Here is a 17,722-nt window from a genome sequence, read left to right as displayed (position 1 = left end):
CATGGACCCAGCAGACCAGATTTTTGATGGACTTTAATGACTTAAGGCAGGGGTGTCAAACTCCAGTCCTCGAGGGCCGGTGTCCTGCAGTTTTTAGATGTACCACAGGTACAAAACACTGGAATGAAATGGCTTAATTACCTCCTCCTTGTGTAGGTAAGTTCACCAGAGTCCTGCTAATGACCTAATTATTCTATTCAGGTGTGGTGCAGCAGAGGCACATCTAAAAGTTGCAGGACACCGGCCCTCGAGGACTGGAGTTTGACACCTGTGGATTAGAGTGTGGGTTTTGATGTCTTCAATGTTTTTAATGTTTTTATCTTTTCTTTTTATCTATTTATTAATTTCTCTTTATTTCTCTTTCTCACTGTTTCTGAAAGGTTAGAGTCCTTGTCAAACGGCGTTTTGACTAAAGTCCGAGAGGTTAGAGTCCTTGTCAAACGGCGTTTTGACTAAAGTCCGAGAGGTTAGAGTCCTTGTCAAACGGCGTTTTGACTAAAGTCTAATGGGTTGGAGTCCCAGTTCTCAACTAAATTTCTACAGCTTTTTATTTCTCTTTCTCACTGTTTACGTTTTAATGATGTTTTTTTTTAATCTCTTTCTCACATGCTGTTTTTATTTTAATTATGTAAAGCATTTTGAAATGTCTTGCTGCTGAAATGTGCTGTACAAATAAAATTTGATTGATTGATTGATTGAATAAGGAAAAAAATATATATATTTTTAAACCCAATCAACTTGATTAAAATAATAAGGAATTATTAAATTTTTAAAAAAATTATTAATTCAAAAAGAAAATATAATACACATGTAAATAAAATAATTAAATCAAAATTATGAGTTATAAAATTGTATTTAAAAAAAATAAAGTAAGCTATAAATAAATAAATCAAAGCTGATTCAGGAGTAAGAAGATGTCGACGTTGACACCTGCGTCTCCTCCATTGCATCAGCCGAGCCGCTGAAGTTTATACCACTGATGTGGCGGGATGGGCTAAAACTGATAGCGGCATTGTCCAATGGGAATCGTGTACCGCTGACGTAGCGCTGCCCTCAGACCAATCAGCGGCCCTCATGGGCGTATTCGTTGGATTCAGGCTTCCCTTTTGGCCGAGCAGCGTGGATCAAGGCGGTGATTCTGGGAGTAGAAACCGATTCATTCTGTGATAACAGCGACTTCTGTGAGTATTATCATGAACCTCTGTGTAAATACACGGCAATAACCAGTTTGTCTGGGCAGCTTACCTGTGATACATGTGCTTCGAGTTATTGAATTTAGCCTGGAAAAATAGATTTAGCCCTTCGAGGCTAACTAACATGTTAGCTTGCTAACGTCATGTCAGCTTGTTTCTCTTCGACTAAGAGTGAAAAAACAAACGGTTAAACCAGTTTAGTGTCATTTTTTCTACTCATGTTGTATAAATACAGTTTATCGGTTCTATTGTTAGTTTCTATTTCTGTCCGGAGAATTAAAACACTTTATTGTCTTGAAAATATCACAAACAAGCTTAAAAAGCAGTTTTAATAAACCAATCACCCCCATTTATTACCTCCAGCTGCTCTGTAGCATGTGTTTGTTTATTCAAAGCCAGAAAGATATTAGAGACTGTACAATTTTAGGTGATTTCTTTACACTTCATAAGACAAAAACAAATGTACTAATATACAGAAAGGACCAAATTTATTTATATAATTTGGAAATTAGTGGGATGAAGAAAAACGTACTTATTCCCAACATTCCCATCCGTATGACTGCTGCCATTTACAGCTTGGTATGATCATAAAATCCTTCTTTATGTAAAACTCACAACATGTTTTTGGAGTACAAAGAGGTGCTGGAATAAACGTCTATAAAACCAATGAACAGTATAATAAATGTAATGCATTATATCATCAGAAGTATTTAGCCTTGTTGATAATTGAGACACTATTTGTCTGATTGAGTGATTATTCCCAATAGCTAACACAGTATCGACACCAATAGCATAGCATTTATATTTATTAGCAGGTCAAATCCCCGATGTGCTCCGTCAAGTTACATCCTGCAGTAAACCACAGGGGGTTGATATTTCCATCCCATCATAAACAGACCCTGTAGTCAGGACAGGGACAGCAGGCTGTTTTCCATCCGGCCCGTTTGGGCCCTGCAGAGCAGATGAGACCTGCTGTGAGGGTTCCTGGTTATCCACAGATTTTCCCCTGGAGGATTCATCTCTGCACCTTTTTAACTCCACACAGCGTGATTTATGCTGAAGCCACAATTCTTTTTATTCACTGTGGAAAAAGCCAAAACATTTGATATATGAATTATTATTTTTTTGTCTTGCTGGGTAAAAATAGGACAAAATCAATAAATCATCTTGTTTTTACTTAAGTTTCTGATACATTTTGCAAAAACCTCTTATTAAATACTTATTAACTCACAACTTTGCTGTGTGAAAAGGTAGTGAATTTAAAGGTGTGGTTTGTGTGCTGCTGAATGAAGGGTGCAGCTAATTGCATTATTAAAACTCGGCTGTCTGTCAGGATTACTGAACTGTCGACGCCAAAAGGCAAAAGATGAGACTGAAGGTCGAGAGTCACACCTTAAAAATTAACCGTAGTAGAGGGAAGTAGTAGTTAAAGTGCCAGGTTTCTCTCTTTATCCCCTAACATCCCTTTATGTTTGGTCTGTTTAGCAGTAAAACGGCTCTGCAGCAAAGAACAACTGCATTCTCATCAGTATTTTATCCCAAACTCATGAGCTAACATCCTGTCCGCACAGGTGAAGCTGTGAAACAGTTTAAGGAAATCTAATCAGCTATGAAGGACAAGAGAATGTGTTGGGATTATTGTCTTCTTGTGTTAGAAAATCACTTTGCACCAGATGCAGGAAGCTGCAGCCGAGAATGTTGCAGCTAAAGGAGCAGCTGATGGCTCAGCTGCAGAAAGCTTCAGGATGTGCAATAGTGTCCAGGAAGCTCTGCAGAACCATGTGGCCACCACTGCAGAGCTTCCTCAGCATCATGAGGAGAATGATTGTGTCTGAGAAAAGCATAAACTGAAATCCTACAAGAAGAAAAACGAGGGAAAGCAGAAGACTGGTGCAGCCTTATTTTTTCTGCTCCATTCTCCTCCTGATTGCTTGGCAAATAACCTCTGAAAAGGCCATAACTGCTTTGAAAGGAGCTCAAAGCAGGCAGAAGTGAGAAGAATGAAAGCTTATTATCTAAGAATCATTTTGCAAAAAATGTAATGAACATGTTTTGTATAGACCATTTACCTTGTTACCTTCCTTGTTTTTGTTCTTCAGAAAGCTGATTCAGAATGGATTCGTCTTTGACTGCAGCTCAAATTCGGCAAAAGTTTATTGACTTTTTCATCCGCTATGAGCACCAGTACGTTCATTCCTCGTCCACCATTCCTCTGGACGATCCCACGCTGCTGTTCGCCAATGCCGGCATGAACCAGGTAGAAGCTGGGAGGTTTCCAACGTTTTCTTCAGATTATTATTAAACTGAAAGGAGATCAGAGTTCAGAGGTGTTTTATTTTGTTGTTTATTCTTCCTGTTAGTTCAAGCCGATCTTCCTGAACACCATCGACCCGTCTCATCCCATGGCCAAGCTGCGGCGCGCGGCCAACACTCAGAAATGCATCCGTGCCGGAGGAAAACACAACGACCTGGACGACGTTGGGAAAGATGTCTACCACCACACCTTCTTTGAGATGCTGGGGTCCTGGTCCTTCGGGGACTACTTTAAGGTACGGACTCATTGTTTAGTCTGTCAGAAATGAGACGAACTGAAGATCAACTGTTTTCAAATCTGATACCGATATCTCAGGTTCAGTATCGGCTGATCCAATACAGAAAACATAATTGGATTGAATTGACGATTTTCTTTTTCTGCCCTCAGCAACTGGCCTGTAAAATGGCTCTGGAGCTGCTGACTGAGGAGTTTGGGATTCCCATCGATCGGCTGTACGTCACCTACTTCGGGGGAAACGCCGATGCAGGCCTGGAGCCCGACCTGGAGTGCAAACAGATCTGGATTGATCTGGGGTGAGTCTGATTTTTAACTTGCTGTGATATTTTAGTTGCGAGGCTTTCACCTCTAACTAGGCCTGTCACGATAACAAATTTTGCTGGACGATTAATTGTCTAAAAAATTATTGTGATAAACGATAATATTGTTTCAAGACCTTTTGACACTGATTTAATGGAAATGACTAATAATGCATGTGACTTTCTGTCATAGATAAATGCACTTTATTTTCAAAAGAACACATAACACTGGAACTGATGAACTAAATAAACAAAACAACCAAAAACAAAAAGGATTCTTAGTCCCCATTAACAAAAAACGTACTTGAATAAAAACTAAACAACATAAAGCCAAAGTGGAAATAAATACTGCATTCAACCAAAAGAGTGCAGATTATGAAGTCTGTATTGCCCTTCAGTAATCACTACATTTAAATGGAGAAGATGGGCACATCCGACTACCTAATGCAGTAGTTCACACTACACCATTTTTTTGCCCCTATTTTCCCCTTATGATAATCTTAGATCGTTGGCCGATCTAAGATTGTCGCTGGTGATTTCGTAACCGATCATCCTGCAGTGTATGGTGGGTTACGGTAGATCGTCGTGGCCGCTCCGATCTAAATCAGGGGTTTTTCCCCGACTGGGAGCTTAACGCAGCCTGTTGAATGTGACAGGTAGCCAATCAGAAAGCGAGGATTCTCCTCCTGCTTTCTGAGGGGAAATAACGGAGGGGAATCCCAAACAGCTGACACGGCGCAACCCGAAGTCCAGCGGACATCGGAGATGATATGTGGAAACAACATTAATATTTATTCAACGTTTCATGCAAAGAATGTAGAAATGACAAGGGGAGGAGTTGGAGCCAAATTGCTACCGCAGTTAATAAACCCGGTAGGTTTTCAGCTGTTCTTCGTTAACGTGACATAAATAGGTTATAATGATTTTCATTCAGTCAGGACTTTACGCTGACTCTATCCACATGCAATACAGGTAGATTCTAGTAAAGCATTGATTAATGCCTGGTTTTAAAATTAGTTAACTGGACTTGTAGCCATTATTTTGTGCCCATGTTGCTGGACACCACACGGCACGATCAAACCCGATCGGACCGTTATACCTAGGATTTCTGTCAGGTTTTGAAAATGGGCTGACAGTCCGCCAACAACTCATGTAGTGTGTGCTGGACATTACACTGAGGAAGAGCATCGGAGCTGAGCCTTTTTCATTCAGTGTCATCAACAGAAAGAAAAAAAGATAGGAAGAGACGATAAGGCCGATAATTAAAATGAGGTCGATAGGTTTAATTTATCGTGTGATTAATTGGTTTATCGTTTATCACGACAAGCCTACCTCTAAAGAAATTTACATGGAAATGTCAAAATTCACACTGAAATATAAAGATGGAACCCTAAAAAACCTATTTGGCAGTTTATCAGCAACAAAAAGTTGATTAGTTGCATTTTAAGTGGAACCAGTTGATACCGAAATAAAGATGGCGGGACCATCCCAGAACAGGGAGGAGAAACGGTCCAAACAGAGTCCGCTGTGGGATTCCAAAAGCACTTTATGCGGTTCTGTTCAGAAATGTAAACACACTCCTTAAGCTTCACCTTAGTGATAAAATCCATTTTGTTGCTGCAGTGTGGCCGAGGAGCGCATCCTGCCGGGAAGCATGAAGGATAACTTCTGGGAGATGGGAGACACCGGCCCCTGCGGCCCCTGCAGTGAGATCCATTACGACCGGATCGGAGGCAGGGACGCGTCTCACCTGGTGAACATGGACGACCCCAACGTGCTGGAGATCTGGAACCTGGTGTTCATCCAGTTCAACAGGTCAGCCACACCAAGCAGCTGGGTTCGTGCCAGAAATGATTGAAAATGCTTCAGTTTGGTGTTTTAAAGGTTTGGAAAGTCCTGGATTTCTTTCTGAAGTCCTTGAAAGTTGTTGATATTCAAACTGCAATCTAATGTTTGATAGAAACATAAATAAAAAGACAGACACGTTTTTTTCTCGTTGTCTGAAGGTTAGTCAGACTAAACTTTTCTTGTTTTCTGCTAGAATCACTGAAATCATTTCTGTTTGCAGAGAGTCGGAGACGGAGCTGAAGCCTCTACCTAAGAAGAGCATCGACACAGGGATGGGACTGGAGCGCCTCGTCTCCGTCCTCCAGAACAAAATGTCCAACTACGACACCGACCTCTTCGTCCCGTACTTTCAGGCCATCCAGAAGGTACCAGAAAACACCTGGATTATTCCTAAACGAAGACATAAACTGCAACTTTAACAAACATCAGAGGACTTTAGTCACAACAAACAGGATGTGAAAAAATTATTTTAGGTTTTAAAAGATACAAAATACCAGAAAGAAAAGAGCTAAACCTGCTGCAGTAACCAGTTTATCAGTTAATGGCTCTATAAACTAAAATGTAATTTCCATTATTAATTTGAAGAGCAATTTTGTTTACATACATAAAATAATAGAACAATAAATAAATTCTAAATAAAAACAAACACAACCAAAGCAGGAATGAAGGAATTATGGTTCTTTTATTTTCTTCTTTATTAAAAACATCTTCTAGTTCCAGTGTGGAGTTTTTTGTTTTTTTTACACAACTAAAGTTGATTACATTTTCAGAGTAAACATGCATTATTATTATGCCACTATCACTTTATTACTTGAAAATGCCTGAAGCTAAATATTGTCGTTCACCTCAGTAATTTGTAGGGCAACATGTTGTCCCTGAATTTATTTTTGGCAGCAGATTGTTCTGCAGAATGAAGTGGAAATGATTTCGTCCTCAGGGTACGGGGGCTCGACCTTACACCGGTAAAGTTGGCGCTGATGACGTCGACGGCATCGACATGGCGTACCGCGTCCTCGCCGACCACGCCCGCACCATCACCATCTCTCTGTCGGACGGCGGGCGACCCGACAACACGGGCAGAGGGTGAGTGGGAGCCATTTTTTAAAAATTTAACTCTTTTTAGGTGTATGCAGTTCAAATCAGAACTTTAACAGAGACCAGTGATTACACACAAAGACCAAACAGAAAAAAACTGATTAATTTACAGAATTATCTATAATCTATATACCTTAAAAACTTTCACCATGTTCCATCTAGAGATGCACCGATCCACTGGTTTTCAAACCTGATACCGATATCCGACGCTCAGTATCGGCCGATAAAGATCCGATACAGAAAACATCATTGAATTGACTTAAAACGTGTCTTTTTATTCAACAGAGACATAAATGTACTGAATTACAAATGTATTTGATAACTTTACACCAGTGCTGCTCATTTAAACACACCGATGGTCAAACATGTAAAAACAACTTTCATTTGTTCAGTCAGAGCAGCTAGGAGAATAACAGCAATAGGGTCATTACTTTGGTCAAAAGTAGCAATAAACTGCAACAAACCTTCTTTTAAAAGGTTCAAAAAGTGCAATTAGAACAGCTAAATATAAAAATAAAATTGTTTTAATTCTAGTCTGTTTCCACTCAGTTGGTGACCTAGATTGTCTTTGGGAATCAATAATAGTTTGTAGTGTTTTAACCTTCGTCTCTGTGGGTTTCTGTCCAGCTACGTGTTGAGGAGGATCCTGCGTCGTGCGGTTCGTTATTCCCATGAGAAGCTCGGCGCTCAGAGGGGATTCTTCGCCTCTCTGGTGGATGTGGTGGTCGACTCTCTGGTGAGAGTTTCATCTCTTATCATGTGCCGATCTATCTTTCTTTCAGTTGTTTTTTTTTTCTACTTTGTGATAATTTATGATAAATTTGCTCTAAATCTGCAGGGCGACGCTTTCCCTGAGTTGAGGAAAGACCCAGAAATGGTGAAGGACGTCATAAACGAGGAGGAGACGCAGTTCCTCAAAACGCTCAGCAGAGGGCGCCGCATCCTGGACAGAAAGATCATGAGCCTGGGAGACTGCAAGACGATCCCGGGTGAGTTTGAGCTTAGATGCAGGAATTTAGTGAAAACCTGGACTTTGCTGTCCTGCTTCTCCTTGTTTTTTACCTGGGAATTTCTAAACATCTGGAGGATTTTATCGATTAATCAAAGATTTTGTTTTTGAAGATTTAGTATTTGAGAAATGTTTTTTTTTTTCACTAATTCACTCTGAGTGGTTCGGAGTGATGTCACCACACCCAGAGCCGCCATCTTGTTTCTATTTATTTGGACTTTGAATTCAGGTCAACTTTGTGACAAGATGTTATTCTAAGACTTTTTTCATAATAAGAATGAAGTCATAATATTACAAGAATACAGTCTTAGTAACACAGGAATAAGGTCAAACTAATACAAGTATGAAGTGCAGAATTGGGAGAATTTTATGAGAAAACCAACACAAAGAAACTCAGTTATCCAAGCTTTTTTCTTATTAAAATAACCTTTTTTTCTCATAATTTTTTATAATTTTGTCTTTTTCTGTGAATATTATGATCATATTCTTGTAATTAAACATTCTGGCAGCCTGGCCCTGTTGGTTTGTTGTGCAACTCTCAGAAGGGATGATTGAAATAAAAGCCACTTTTTGAAATATTTTCTGTTTATTTAAAGAGCGAGGAAAAAAATTAGATTAAAATCAGATCTGGTTTGAAAAAAAAAAGGGAGATTTTATTTTACAGCCGCATCGGCCGGCTACAGTTTAAACCCAGTGCTGCTGGAACGGGCCGAACCTCAACTCTCGTCTCTTACTGATTGTTCCAGTCACTTTGATAAAAGGTTGCAGCATCGATAACAAGATGCAAACATTCATAAGTCTTTCCATAATCCAGGTAATGATACAGCAGTCCTGTGGTTGAACGTAGCTTCAGGTGTGCTCGTCTCCTGATGCTTTAACCGGCCGCCACGTTTCCCCAGGTGACACAGCATGGCTGCTGTACGACACGTACGGCTTCCCCCTGGACCTGACCTCGCTCATCGCCGAGGAGAAGGGCATGGAGGTGAACCTGGCCGCATTCGAGGAGGAGAAAAAAGCTGCACAGGTGAGGAGAAAACAGAAATAAAAAAACAATCAACTTACACGCAATATCAATTCATGGCTAAAATCAGTTCCTGTACTGAACCTGTAACTTGCCGTGTTTCTCAGCTGAAGTCTCAGGGCAAAGGAGCCGGAGGCGAGGACCACATCATGCTGGACATCTACGCCATCGAGGAGCTGAGGAACCAGCAGGTTCCGGCCACAGACGACTCTCCCAAATACAGATACGCCTCAGAGGAGAACGGGACCTACGGTTGGTGACGCTCCTGCTGCGCGCTCCGGCTGCGCGCTCCGGCTGCGCGCTCCGGCTGCGCGCTCCGGCTGCGCTCACAGATGCTGATGGTTTCTGTCGTCTTAAGAGTTTCAGCCGACATCCGCCACGGTGCTGGCTCTGCGGCGGGACCGCGCCTTCTGCCAGGAAGTGACCACAGGCCAGGAGTGCGGCGTGCTGCTGGACCAGACGTCCTTCTACGCGGAGCAGGGCGGCCAGACGTTCGACGAGGGGTACATGCTGCGGGAGGACGACAGCTCTGAGGATGTAGGTGCCACAAACGCAGAGTTAAGCATGCACCGTTCATTATGCTGGAATATTTGGCTTAAAATTAAATTTCAGGGTTTTTTAAATACCAGTCTAATAAATTTCTTCACTTTCTTTTCTATAAAAGAAATTAAAAAATAAATATTTTCAAAAAGTGTTTTTTGTTTGAGTTGTATGGTGGAGTATTGGGGCTGAACTGGACAATAAATTGTTCCATAATTTATCGCAATAAAAAATGATAAAACTACGGATTCTCTTTTTGAAAACAAGCTTTCCTTTATTTTTTATTTTATTTTAAAGATTCGAAATGGCAGAAATTAAATGATGGTTCTTTAAAAAACCTTTTTCTGGAGGAGGAATTTACTGAAAACTAGAGGCTGTCTTTTTTTCAGGGGGTCGTGTAACTTTTTCAGCTCTAAACTTTTTTTAGTTGAAAGTTTTTGAATAAATTTTTTTACATGCAGAAGTTTTATTTGTCAGAAAAAAGTCAGATTCTGACCTTTGACCCGTCAGTCAGAATGAAACCTGGTCGAAGCAGTGATCGTTATTTTCCGTTCTCTGCTGGTTCTGGTTCTGACCTAAGGTTTGTTGTGTTTGTTTCTCTGCAGCGGATGGAGTTCACCGTGAAGAACACGCAGGTCCGGGGCGGTTACGTTCTCCACATCGGAACCGTCTACGGAACCCTGAAAGTCGGAGACCGGGTCACGCTGCATATCGACGAGGTGGAAAATCTTTTCTCTTTCTTTCTGACTTCTCCGTCTCTGCAGCTAAAAACGACAAACATTCGTGTTTCCAGGCCCGCAGGCGGCCGATCATGAGCAACCACACGGCCACGCACATCTTAAACTTCGCCCTGCGCGGCGTTTTGGGCGAGGCGGACCAGAGGGGCTCGCTGGTCGCTCCGGATCGCCTGCGCTTCGACTTCACAGCCAAAGGAGCTCTGAGCACCGGAGAGATCCGCCGGACCGAGGAGATCGCTTGTGCCATGATAAAAGATGCAAAGGTTGGTGAAAAGATTCGATTTTTGTAATCTTAATTGTTTCTCTTTGAAATCTAAACTAAACCAGGGATCAGTCATGATGAATCGATTACTGAAATAATCGTAAACTCATTTATTAATTACTCTTTAACAGGGAGCAGAACATACCAATTTATCCGATTTATTTAATTTGATTTATCCATGACTATAATAGTTAGCTGAGGTTGGATAAATTAGACAAAACATAAGAAAAACACAGATAAAATATGATAAGCAAACTGGATGTGTTGTCCTAACTAAGTTAGGTTGGTTTAAAATTAATTTTAGAGAAAGTTAATCTGGTCAGTTTAAGTTTAGGTTGGCCAGAAACTGACAAACTGAAGTTGGGCTACGCTGACAAAAGTTTATAAACCACATGCTATGGAACTAAATTGGGGCCAAAAGTTTGTTCAAACCAAAAATGTTAAAACTATAAAAAAACAATTTTGCTTCTGCAGCCGGTGTACGCCATGGAGGCCCCGCTGGCTCAGGCCAAGGCCATCCAGGGTCTGCGCGCCGTGTTCGACGAGACCTACCCCGACCCGGTCCGAGTCGTCTCCATCGGCACCCCGGTCCAGGAGCTGCTGGACGACCCCAACAGTCCCGCCGGGTGCCTCACCTCCATCGAGTTCTGCGGCGGAACGTGAGTGGAGAGCATGATCAATAATTCACAATTTACAACACTTTTTAAACATTTTATTAAAAATATCTCTGTTTGCAAATACAGAGAAATATGGAAACATATGGAAGGGGCTTCAACAATAAACACATTAGTACAAAACAAAAATGACCAGTTAAAAATAAGTTCTCAGTTTAAATCTCTCATTTTGATTTAACAAAAGTTTCTGACGATTTTTCCACAATAAATCAGGAATAAAGTTTTTCCACAAGAAAATGAATGAAGGATGGAAATAGTTTTGTTTTTATAAGTGGAAGGAAACGAGCTTTACCTCCTCCTTGCAGCAGGTGGTGCTGTTGTTCCATTTCATGGTGATAAATTTGAATGTCAAAAATGCTCAAGATTCACACATTTCAACCTGCAAATTACAGAAAACCAGATCTTTCCTTCCCACAGCCGTCGCCGTCTACAGCAGCTCTTCAGCTCAATGAGCTACAGCAACATTTAATTCTCTTTAGTGTCAATATTTGAAAACTTCAACACTTCCAGCAGAAACAACAGCAATGAAGCAAGAAATTAAGGGTTTAAAAGTAAATAAACTCTAAAAATACAATTTTGGAGTATTTTGGGTACAAGTGGAAAAGGAAAGACGGAAAGTAAATAAGATGAAGAATTAAAGATGCTTTTTTAGCTTCTCCAACTTTCTGAGGCCCCCACAGCCCCCCCTGGTGGCGGCCTCCACGGTGCCCCCTGGTGGCCCCCACAGCGCCCCCTGGTGGCGGCCCCCACAGCATGTCCAGTTTGTCTAAAAGCTGCTGATTGCTGCTGTGTTTCTGTTATTAAAGTACCAGATTCCTGCTGCGGAGCCGCCTGACGCCTCCTGCTGTCGCTCTGAATCTGCCGCCTCTCCTCCTCCTCCTCCTCGTCCTCCGTCTTCTTGCTGCTTCCTGCTCTCTTTCTCTTTCTCAGTCAGTAATGCGCCGCTGTCTCCGCTATCCGCAGCCATCTGCAGAACTCGGGTCACGCTGCGCCCTTCGTCATCGTTTCAGAGGAGGCCATCGCTAAGGGCATCCGCCGCATCGTCGCCGTGACGGGAGCTGAAGCCCAGAAGGTCGGAGACGCACATGATGCAAATTACAAATATAAAAACAAATCGCTGCCGTCTCCCAGAATAAAGCACTTATTATGTCGCCACCTTCCTTTATTTTCTTTACCTAAATTATCTTTTAGGAAAAAAGAGTTAGTGATTCTTTTTACTTTTTCTCCCAAAATATTTTTAGTACAAAAATTTAATTTATTTAAACTTTAATAATCATTTAGGAAAAAATATTTGGTAATTTTATTTATTCTATTTTTACCCAAATCTTAATTGATTTTTGTCCTTTTTTTGGCGATAATTTACCAGCAAAGTGTTTTGAATTGAAAATGTTGCTTATTTTGTCAATTTTTATATATTTTTCAGTTAAAAAAGTGATGAATTAATTACAGATCCTGCAATGAAGTCAATTTAAAATTTATATTTGAATCCAACTGATATATAATTTTATTCTTATTTTGGTTACTGATTGGCAAATTTTTACTGAATTGAACACAAAGGAAGGAATTTTCTAATTTTCAAGTTTTGCTGGTGAAACTTTAATGACGTTGAATTTGGAGTTGAAAGGAAAAGTTTTTTCAAGTCTCCACCGACCCTGAAGACATTTTATCTTTGATCTTCCTCAGTGGATTTTGCTTTTTTCTTCTTGTTTTTTTCTCCTCCTTTGACTCCTTCCCTCCTCGTTTTCCTGCAGGCCCATCGGAAAGCCGACGCCCTGCGTCTGTCCCTGTCCGCTCTGGGAGACAAAGTGAAGCAGCAGACGTCCCCGAACAAAGACGTGCAGAAAGAAATCGCCGACATGACCGAGGTGGGCGGCGTCTCGGCGCTTCAGAGCCGCTCTTTGTTTCCGTTTTAATGTTTCGGTGTCGCCTGCAGTCCATAGGCACGGCCCTGATCTCTCAGTGGCAGAAGGACGAGATGAGGGAGACGCTGAAGGCTCTGAAGAAGACCATGGACGACCTGGACCGCAGCTACAAGGCCGACATCCAGAAGAGAGTCCTGGAGAAGACGAAGGAGGAGATCGAGAACAACCCCAACCAGCCGTTGCTCATCATGGAGATGGAAACCGGAGCCTCAGCAAAGGTAAGAGGCTGGATTTTATCACGCACAGGGTTCATAAAATACTTAAAATTACATGAAGTTCAATTTGGTGTTTCTAAGGTTCGAGAACTGCCTGATCGCTGTGTAGACGCGTCGCCCTGCTGGAGGGCAAAAAGTTGCTCGCTAACTGACTAGCATCGGTTTTAGCTGTTAAGTTCAAAACGTAAATCTTAAATATATGACAGAAAAACAGACGCAATGCTTTACTACTAATTGTCAACTAGAAAACAAGGTCAGGAAAAGTTTTCATTGAAAAAATTGAAGATGTGAAGAATAACATCCAACGTCTTATTTTTTGTTTCAGGCTCTAAACGAGTCGCTGAAGCTGCTGAAGAGCCAGTCGCCGCAGACTGCCGCCATGTTGTTCACTGTTGACCCTGATGCTGGTAAAATCACCTGTCTGTGTCAGGTTCCTCAGGTACGACACTCATCCATACCAATCATCCCTTATAAATAACTTAATTACTCACTTAAAACTGGATTTTATGCTATTTGGCATCAGATAAACAGGATTGAATGATGCCAAAGATAAAAGTTTGACATATAGACCAACAATTTTTAGTTTTGCAAAGAGTTGGTAAAATTGCCTTTATCTATTTTCCTACCAAATCTAAATTTAGTTTAGATTAATTTAGTTTATCTTAGTTTAGTTTACCTCCCTAAACTCACCCAGGTACAGTCTAGGTTAGGGTAGGGTAGGTTCTTAGTTGATGTTGATTCATGCTAATTACCTTTAATGTAAAGCTACATTATGTTATCTTTGTAATCTTTAATCTTGCCTTAATTTGCCTCATAGTTTATTTAATTTAGTTTAGCTTTGCTAAAATTATCTTAGCCTCTTTAACTTATAGTTTAGCGTAGCTTATTGTAGCCTTAGTAAAGCTGCTTAATTTGGTTTATTAGCTGATTTTTTTAGTCTAGCTAAATTTCTATTACTTTTGCTTACCATTAGTTAGCCTAGCTTAATTTAATGTAGCTAAATGTGGTGTAGCCTAGCTTTGCTAAATCCACCATTGGTTAAAAAGTTTTGCTTGACTTATCTTAGTTTTCTATATCTTGTCTCAGGTTAATCAGCGTTAGCTTTGTCAATCTTAATTACATTTTGATTACGGTTTGATTTTTTTTCCCACCTTGGCTTCATTTAGCCTAGGTAGCTTAGCTTGCTATCTTAACCTTTGATATATAATTAGCTTAGTTGTTTTTGTTTATATTAGCTTAGTTTAGCCTATCTGTGCTTGTTTTGCTAACGTTACCTTAGCATGTCCATGCCCCTATGCTAACAGTTTTCATGGAAACATGAAAGCTGCTTTAGAAATGCTGATCGCAGACACATTTCAGGAATGTTTTGATTCTGTTTTTGAACAGTTCTCCCACTGAATCCCTTCCTCTTCTTCTGCAGGACGTGGCAAACCGCGGCCTGAAGGCCAGCCAGTGGGTTCAGGAATTGTGCCCTCTGCTGGACGGAAAAGGCGGCGGTAAAGACATGTCAGCACAGGCGACGGGCAGAAACACGCAGTGCCTGCAGGAGGCGCTACAGATGGCTAACGAGTTTGCTCGACTCAAACTGGGAGAAAACTGAAGGGAAATACTCCATCTCTGTTTTCCTCGTTTTTTCTTCCCCGTGTAGGTCAGACAGAAAACTAAACCACCAGATGACCAGCAGAAAATGAGCCACTCGTATTTATTGAGTCTGGATGGAGCTTGAATATTGAAGCGTCTTCTCATGCACTTTTACCTGGAAGGGGATGCGTTCGCTACTTAATTGCATGTTTAAGTGAGAAGGGAAAAGAAATGCTAGCGTTAGCATCTTGCTAGCTCCATGCGGCTGAGGAAAAATAAGTAAAATTACTTCAGCTCCTGATAATCCGCCCGTTCTAATACTTCCTCCTTTTGAGTCTTTACACCATCTGGGTTTATTCTGTGTATCTTCTGAAGCTTAATCTGATCCAAACCAGGTAGAAACTGGTTTAACATTTAAAAAAAAAACATAATTTTTTATGATTTTGCTGTAAAATGATTACTGATGTCTGTGTAAAATGATGTCTGTGTAAACTCCCCACTGACATTTAGTTTCTAATCATCGCTGCTGCTTCGTGTCGATAATGATGGAATAAATCTGCCTGGCGAAAGCGTCCGCTTCCTGTGCGATTCATTTCAGATCCGTTGATGTGAAGGTCGGCGAGCAAAACCAGAAACCGTTTGAACTTTAATAAGATGGACGGCAGTTAATGAGCCGCCGGCCTCTCCTGATGCAGATCGATGTTATTAAACCAACATCAAATGATGGCGACTCGCTTCCTTCATCACTTCATTAGGTCCTTATTTCCTTCTGTCCTTTTTCCTCCCTTGTTTTCTTCAATTCTTTTAATTTCTTCCTTGTCTCCTACTTCCTTTGTCCTTCCTTCATTATCTTTTTCTTCCCTTGTGTCCTTCCTTCCTTGTTTTAATTCCTTCCTTGTGTCCTTTAATTCTTTCCTTCCTTATACTATTTCTCTTTTTCTCCTTCCTTCTTTTCCTTTCTTCCTTGTGTCCTTCCTTCTTTCACTCTTTGTTGTGCCCATCCATTGTCTTTTTTGTGTCCTACTTCCTTCCTTTGTCCTCCATTCTTTGTTTTTCCTCATTTTAAACTTAAAACCTGCTCTTTGTTTAGATATCGGGCATACATTTTTGGTTTTAATATTTTATAATCTAAAATATTAATTCCCAGACGCTTCGTTTGTTTCATGTAGTTTTTATTTTCACAACAGCAGAAAAAACAAAACGGAGTCACGGGTTACAGATGTTCCAGTGGTTAATACATGAGTGCTGATGCTTCCAACATGTGAAAGGATCGGACCGGGCCTGGTTTCTACGGTCAACAGAATAAAACCGCTCTGCAATAAAAACTGACTTTTACTGCAGCTACTGAAACGTTTCCAGTCGTTTTTACCAAAGATTCCCAAACATTTGCTTCTGTCGGCTGATGCTGCAAAATATGTAAAGAAAAATCTCATTTTATGTTTTTTATTCACTTTTCATTAATTACATTAGTTTTTTGTTTTTTTTCAAATTTTTGAGTTTTGAAACCCAGAAAAAAAATTCTAAAAGAAAAAAAGAAAAATCTGAAAATGTCAAATTTTTCAGCAAGTTTTTTGACTTTTCAATTTCAAATGTCCTTGTTTCTCTTTTTTTCAAGGAAATGTCTGAGATTAACCTGAAAATTTCTGAATTTTGGCAGAAATTTACTTTTTATATATTTCTAAAATAGCCCCAATACAGTCAGTTTGATATTTTGACAAATTAATTTTTTTTTAAATCTCATCGTTGCTCTGACTGAGCAGGTTCTTCCACGCCGCTCTTCTTATCCAGTCTTAGTATGAATATTAATGACCTCAGTGGGATTTTTTTTCAGGTCAGGAAAATGGAAATTTCCGACTCCGAGGCGATCCGTGACATCCCCTTCGGAACGTAATGTGCCAGACGAAGCAGAGTAAAAATAACCCTGAACATATCAGTACCAAGTTTCACTGACGCCGAGGACAAAGAGGATTTTCAAAAACAAATCAGTCCAGTTCAAGTTTAAATAAAGTCGGCCCAAACTGCAGGAAGTGGCACAGCTTTTAGTCACCGCTGTGGTTCTGTGCAGCCAGAAGAATCTCTTCTGCAGGGAGAAATGTGGGTCGACACAGACAGCAGGAGGGAAGACCTACTTTGGGTCGTCTGCGTGGAAGAATCAGATCTGTGTCATGTTCTGTCGGTGGGAGGGAGGAACCTGATCTGGACTGAAGGGACCCTGCTGCTCTCCTCCCCCCTCTGATCACATCCTGGGCTGCAGCTGATGAGGAGCTGAAGATGGTTCCTTAGCAGAGAAACGAGTCCTGTTGTTCAAAGTCTGCATGGAGGTCATGAATAATTAACACTTTCATTATGAAGCTGAATGAGAGCCAACATCTGAATGAGAGTTCAGATGTTTCCATTTTAATCTAAAGTCCCTGCTGATGAACAGACATGTTAGGGCCGTTATAGATGGAAAAAAGGAGTAAAACTCACAAATTTTCAGATTAATCTCAGAAAAGTTCTAGAAAAAATTTTAAAATTTCTGAGCTCCAAAATTAAAAAAAGTTGAAAGAAAAAAACTGAAATTTTGACACCAATCTCAGAAATTCTCTAGAAAAAAAGCCAAAACTTCTGATCTCCAAAAGTTGAAAGTTTTAAAGTGAAAAACTCAAATTTTATCACTAATGTCAAATTTTCAGGAAAAAATGTGAGCTCCAAAATATTAAAATTTCAAAACAAAACTGTGAAATTTGGAGATTAATTTGAGGAATTTTCTAGAAGAAAAAACCTCTGAAATTT

The 17,722-nt window shown here is 40.5% G+C and overlaps 1 protein-coding gene across 1 annotated transcript; it reads left to right on the top strand.

The window, feature by feature from the left end:
• The first annotated feature begins 1,072 nt into the window (after positions 1-1,072).
• Positions 1,073-15,517, top strand: aars1 (alanyl-tRNA synthetase 1). Its single transcript, XM_007567537.2, has 20 exons — positions 1,073-1,181; positions 3,293-3,450; positions 3,554-3,742; positions 3,895-4,040; positions 5,667-5,858; positions 6,112-6,256; positions 6,829-6,974; positions 7,614-7,722; positions 7,825-7,975; positions 8,895-9,019; positions 9,124-9,268; positions 9,375-9,553; positions 10,162-10,275; positions 10,350-10,556; positions 11,030-11,214; positions 12,193-12,301; positions 12,981-13,094; positions 13,163-13,369; positions 13,692-13,805; positions 14,787-15,517. The coding sequence occupies exons 2-20, from the start codon at positions 3,307-3,309 to the stop codon at positions 14,964-14,966; spliced, it is 2,901 nt and encodes a 966-aa protein (XP_007567599.1). The 5' UTR covers positions 1,073-1,181; positions 3,293-3,306; the 3' UTR covers positions 14,967-15,517.
• The last annotated feature ends 2,205 nt before the right edge of the window (positions 15,518-17,722 follow it).

This window comes from Poecilia formosa, unplaced genomic scaffold (assembly GCF_000485575.1).
Source record: "Poecilia formosa unplaced genomic scaffold, Poecilia_formosa-5.1.2 Scaffold209, whole genome shotgun sequence".
NCBI classification, from domain to species: Eukaryota; Metazoa; Chordata; class Actinopteri; order Cyprinodontiformes; family Poeciliidae; genus Poecilia; species Poecilia formosa.
Note: the sequence above shows the minus strand (reverse complement) of the source record. Positions and strands in the feature narration are given on the sequence as shown.

Coding starts and splice junctions, on each gene's coding strand:
- aars1 (XM_007567537.2), top strand. CDS start 3,307: ATGGATTCGTCTTTGACTGCAGCTCAAATTCGGCAAAAGTTTATTGAC. Junction 13,095..13,162: donor AAATCGCCGACATGACCGAG/GTGGGCGGCGTC, acceptor TGTCGCCTGCAG/TCCATAGGCACGGCCCTGAT. Junction 13,806..14,786: donor GTCTGTGTCAGGTTCCTCAG/GTACGACACTCA, acceptor CTTCTTCTGCAG/GACGTGGCAAACCGCGGCCT.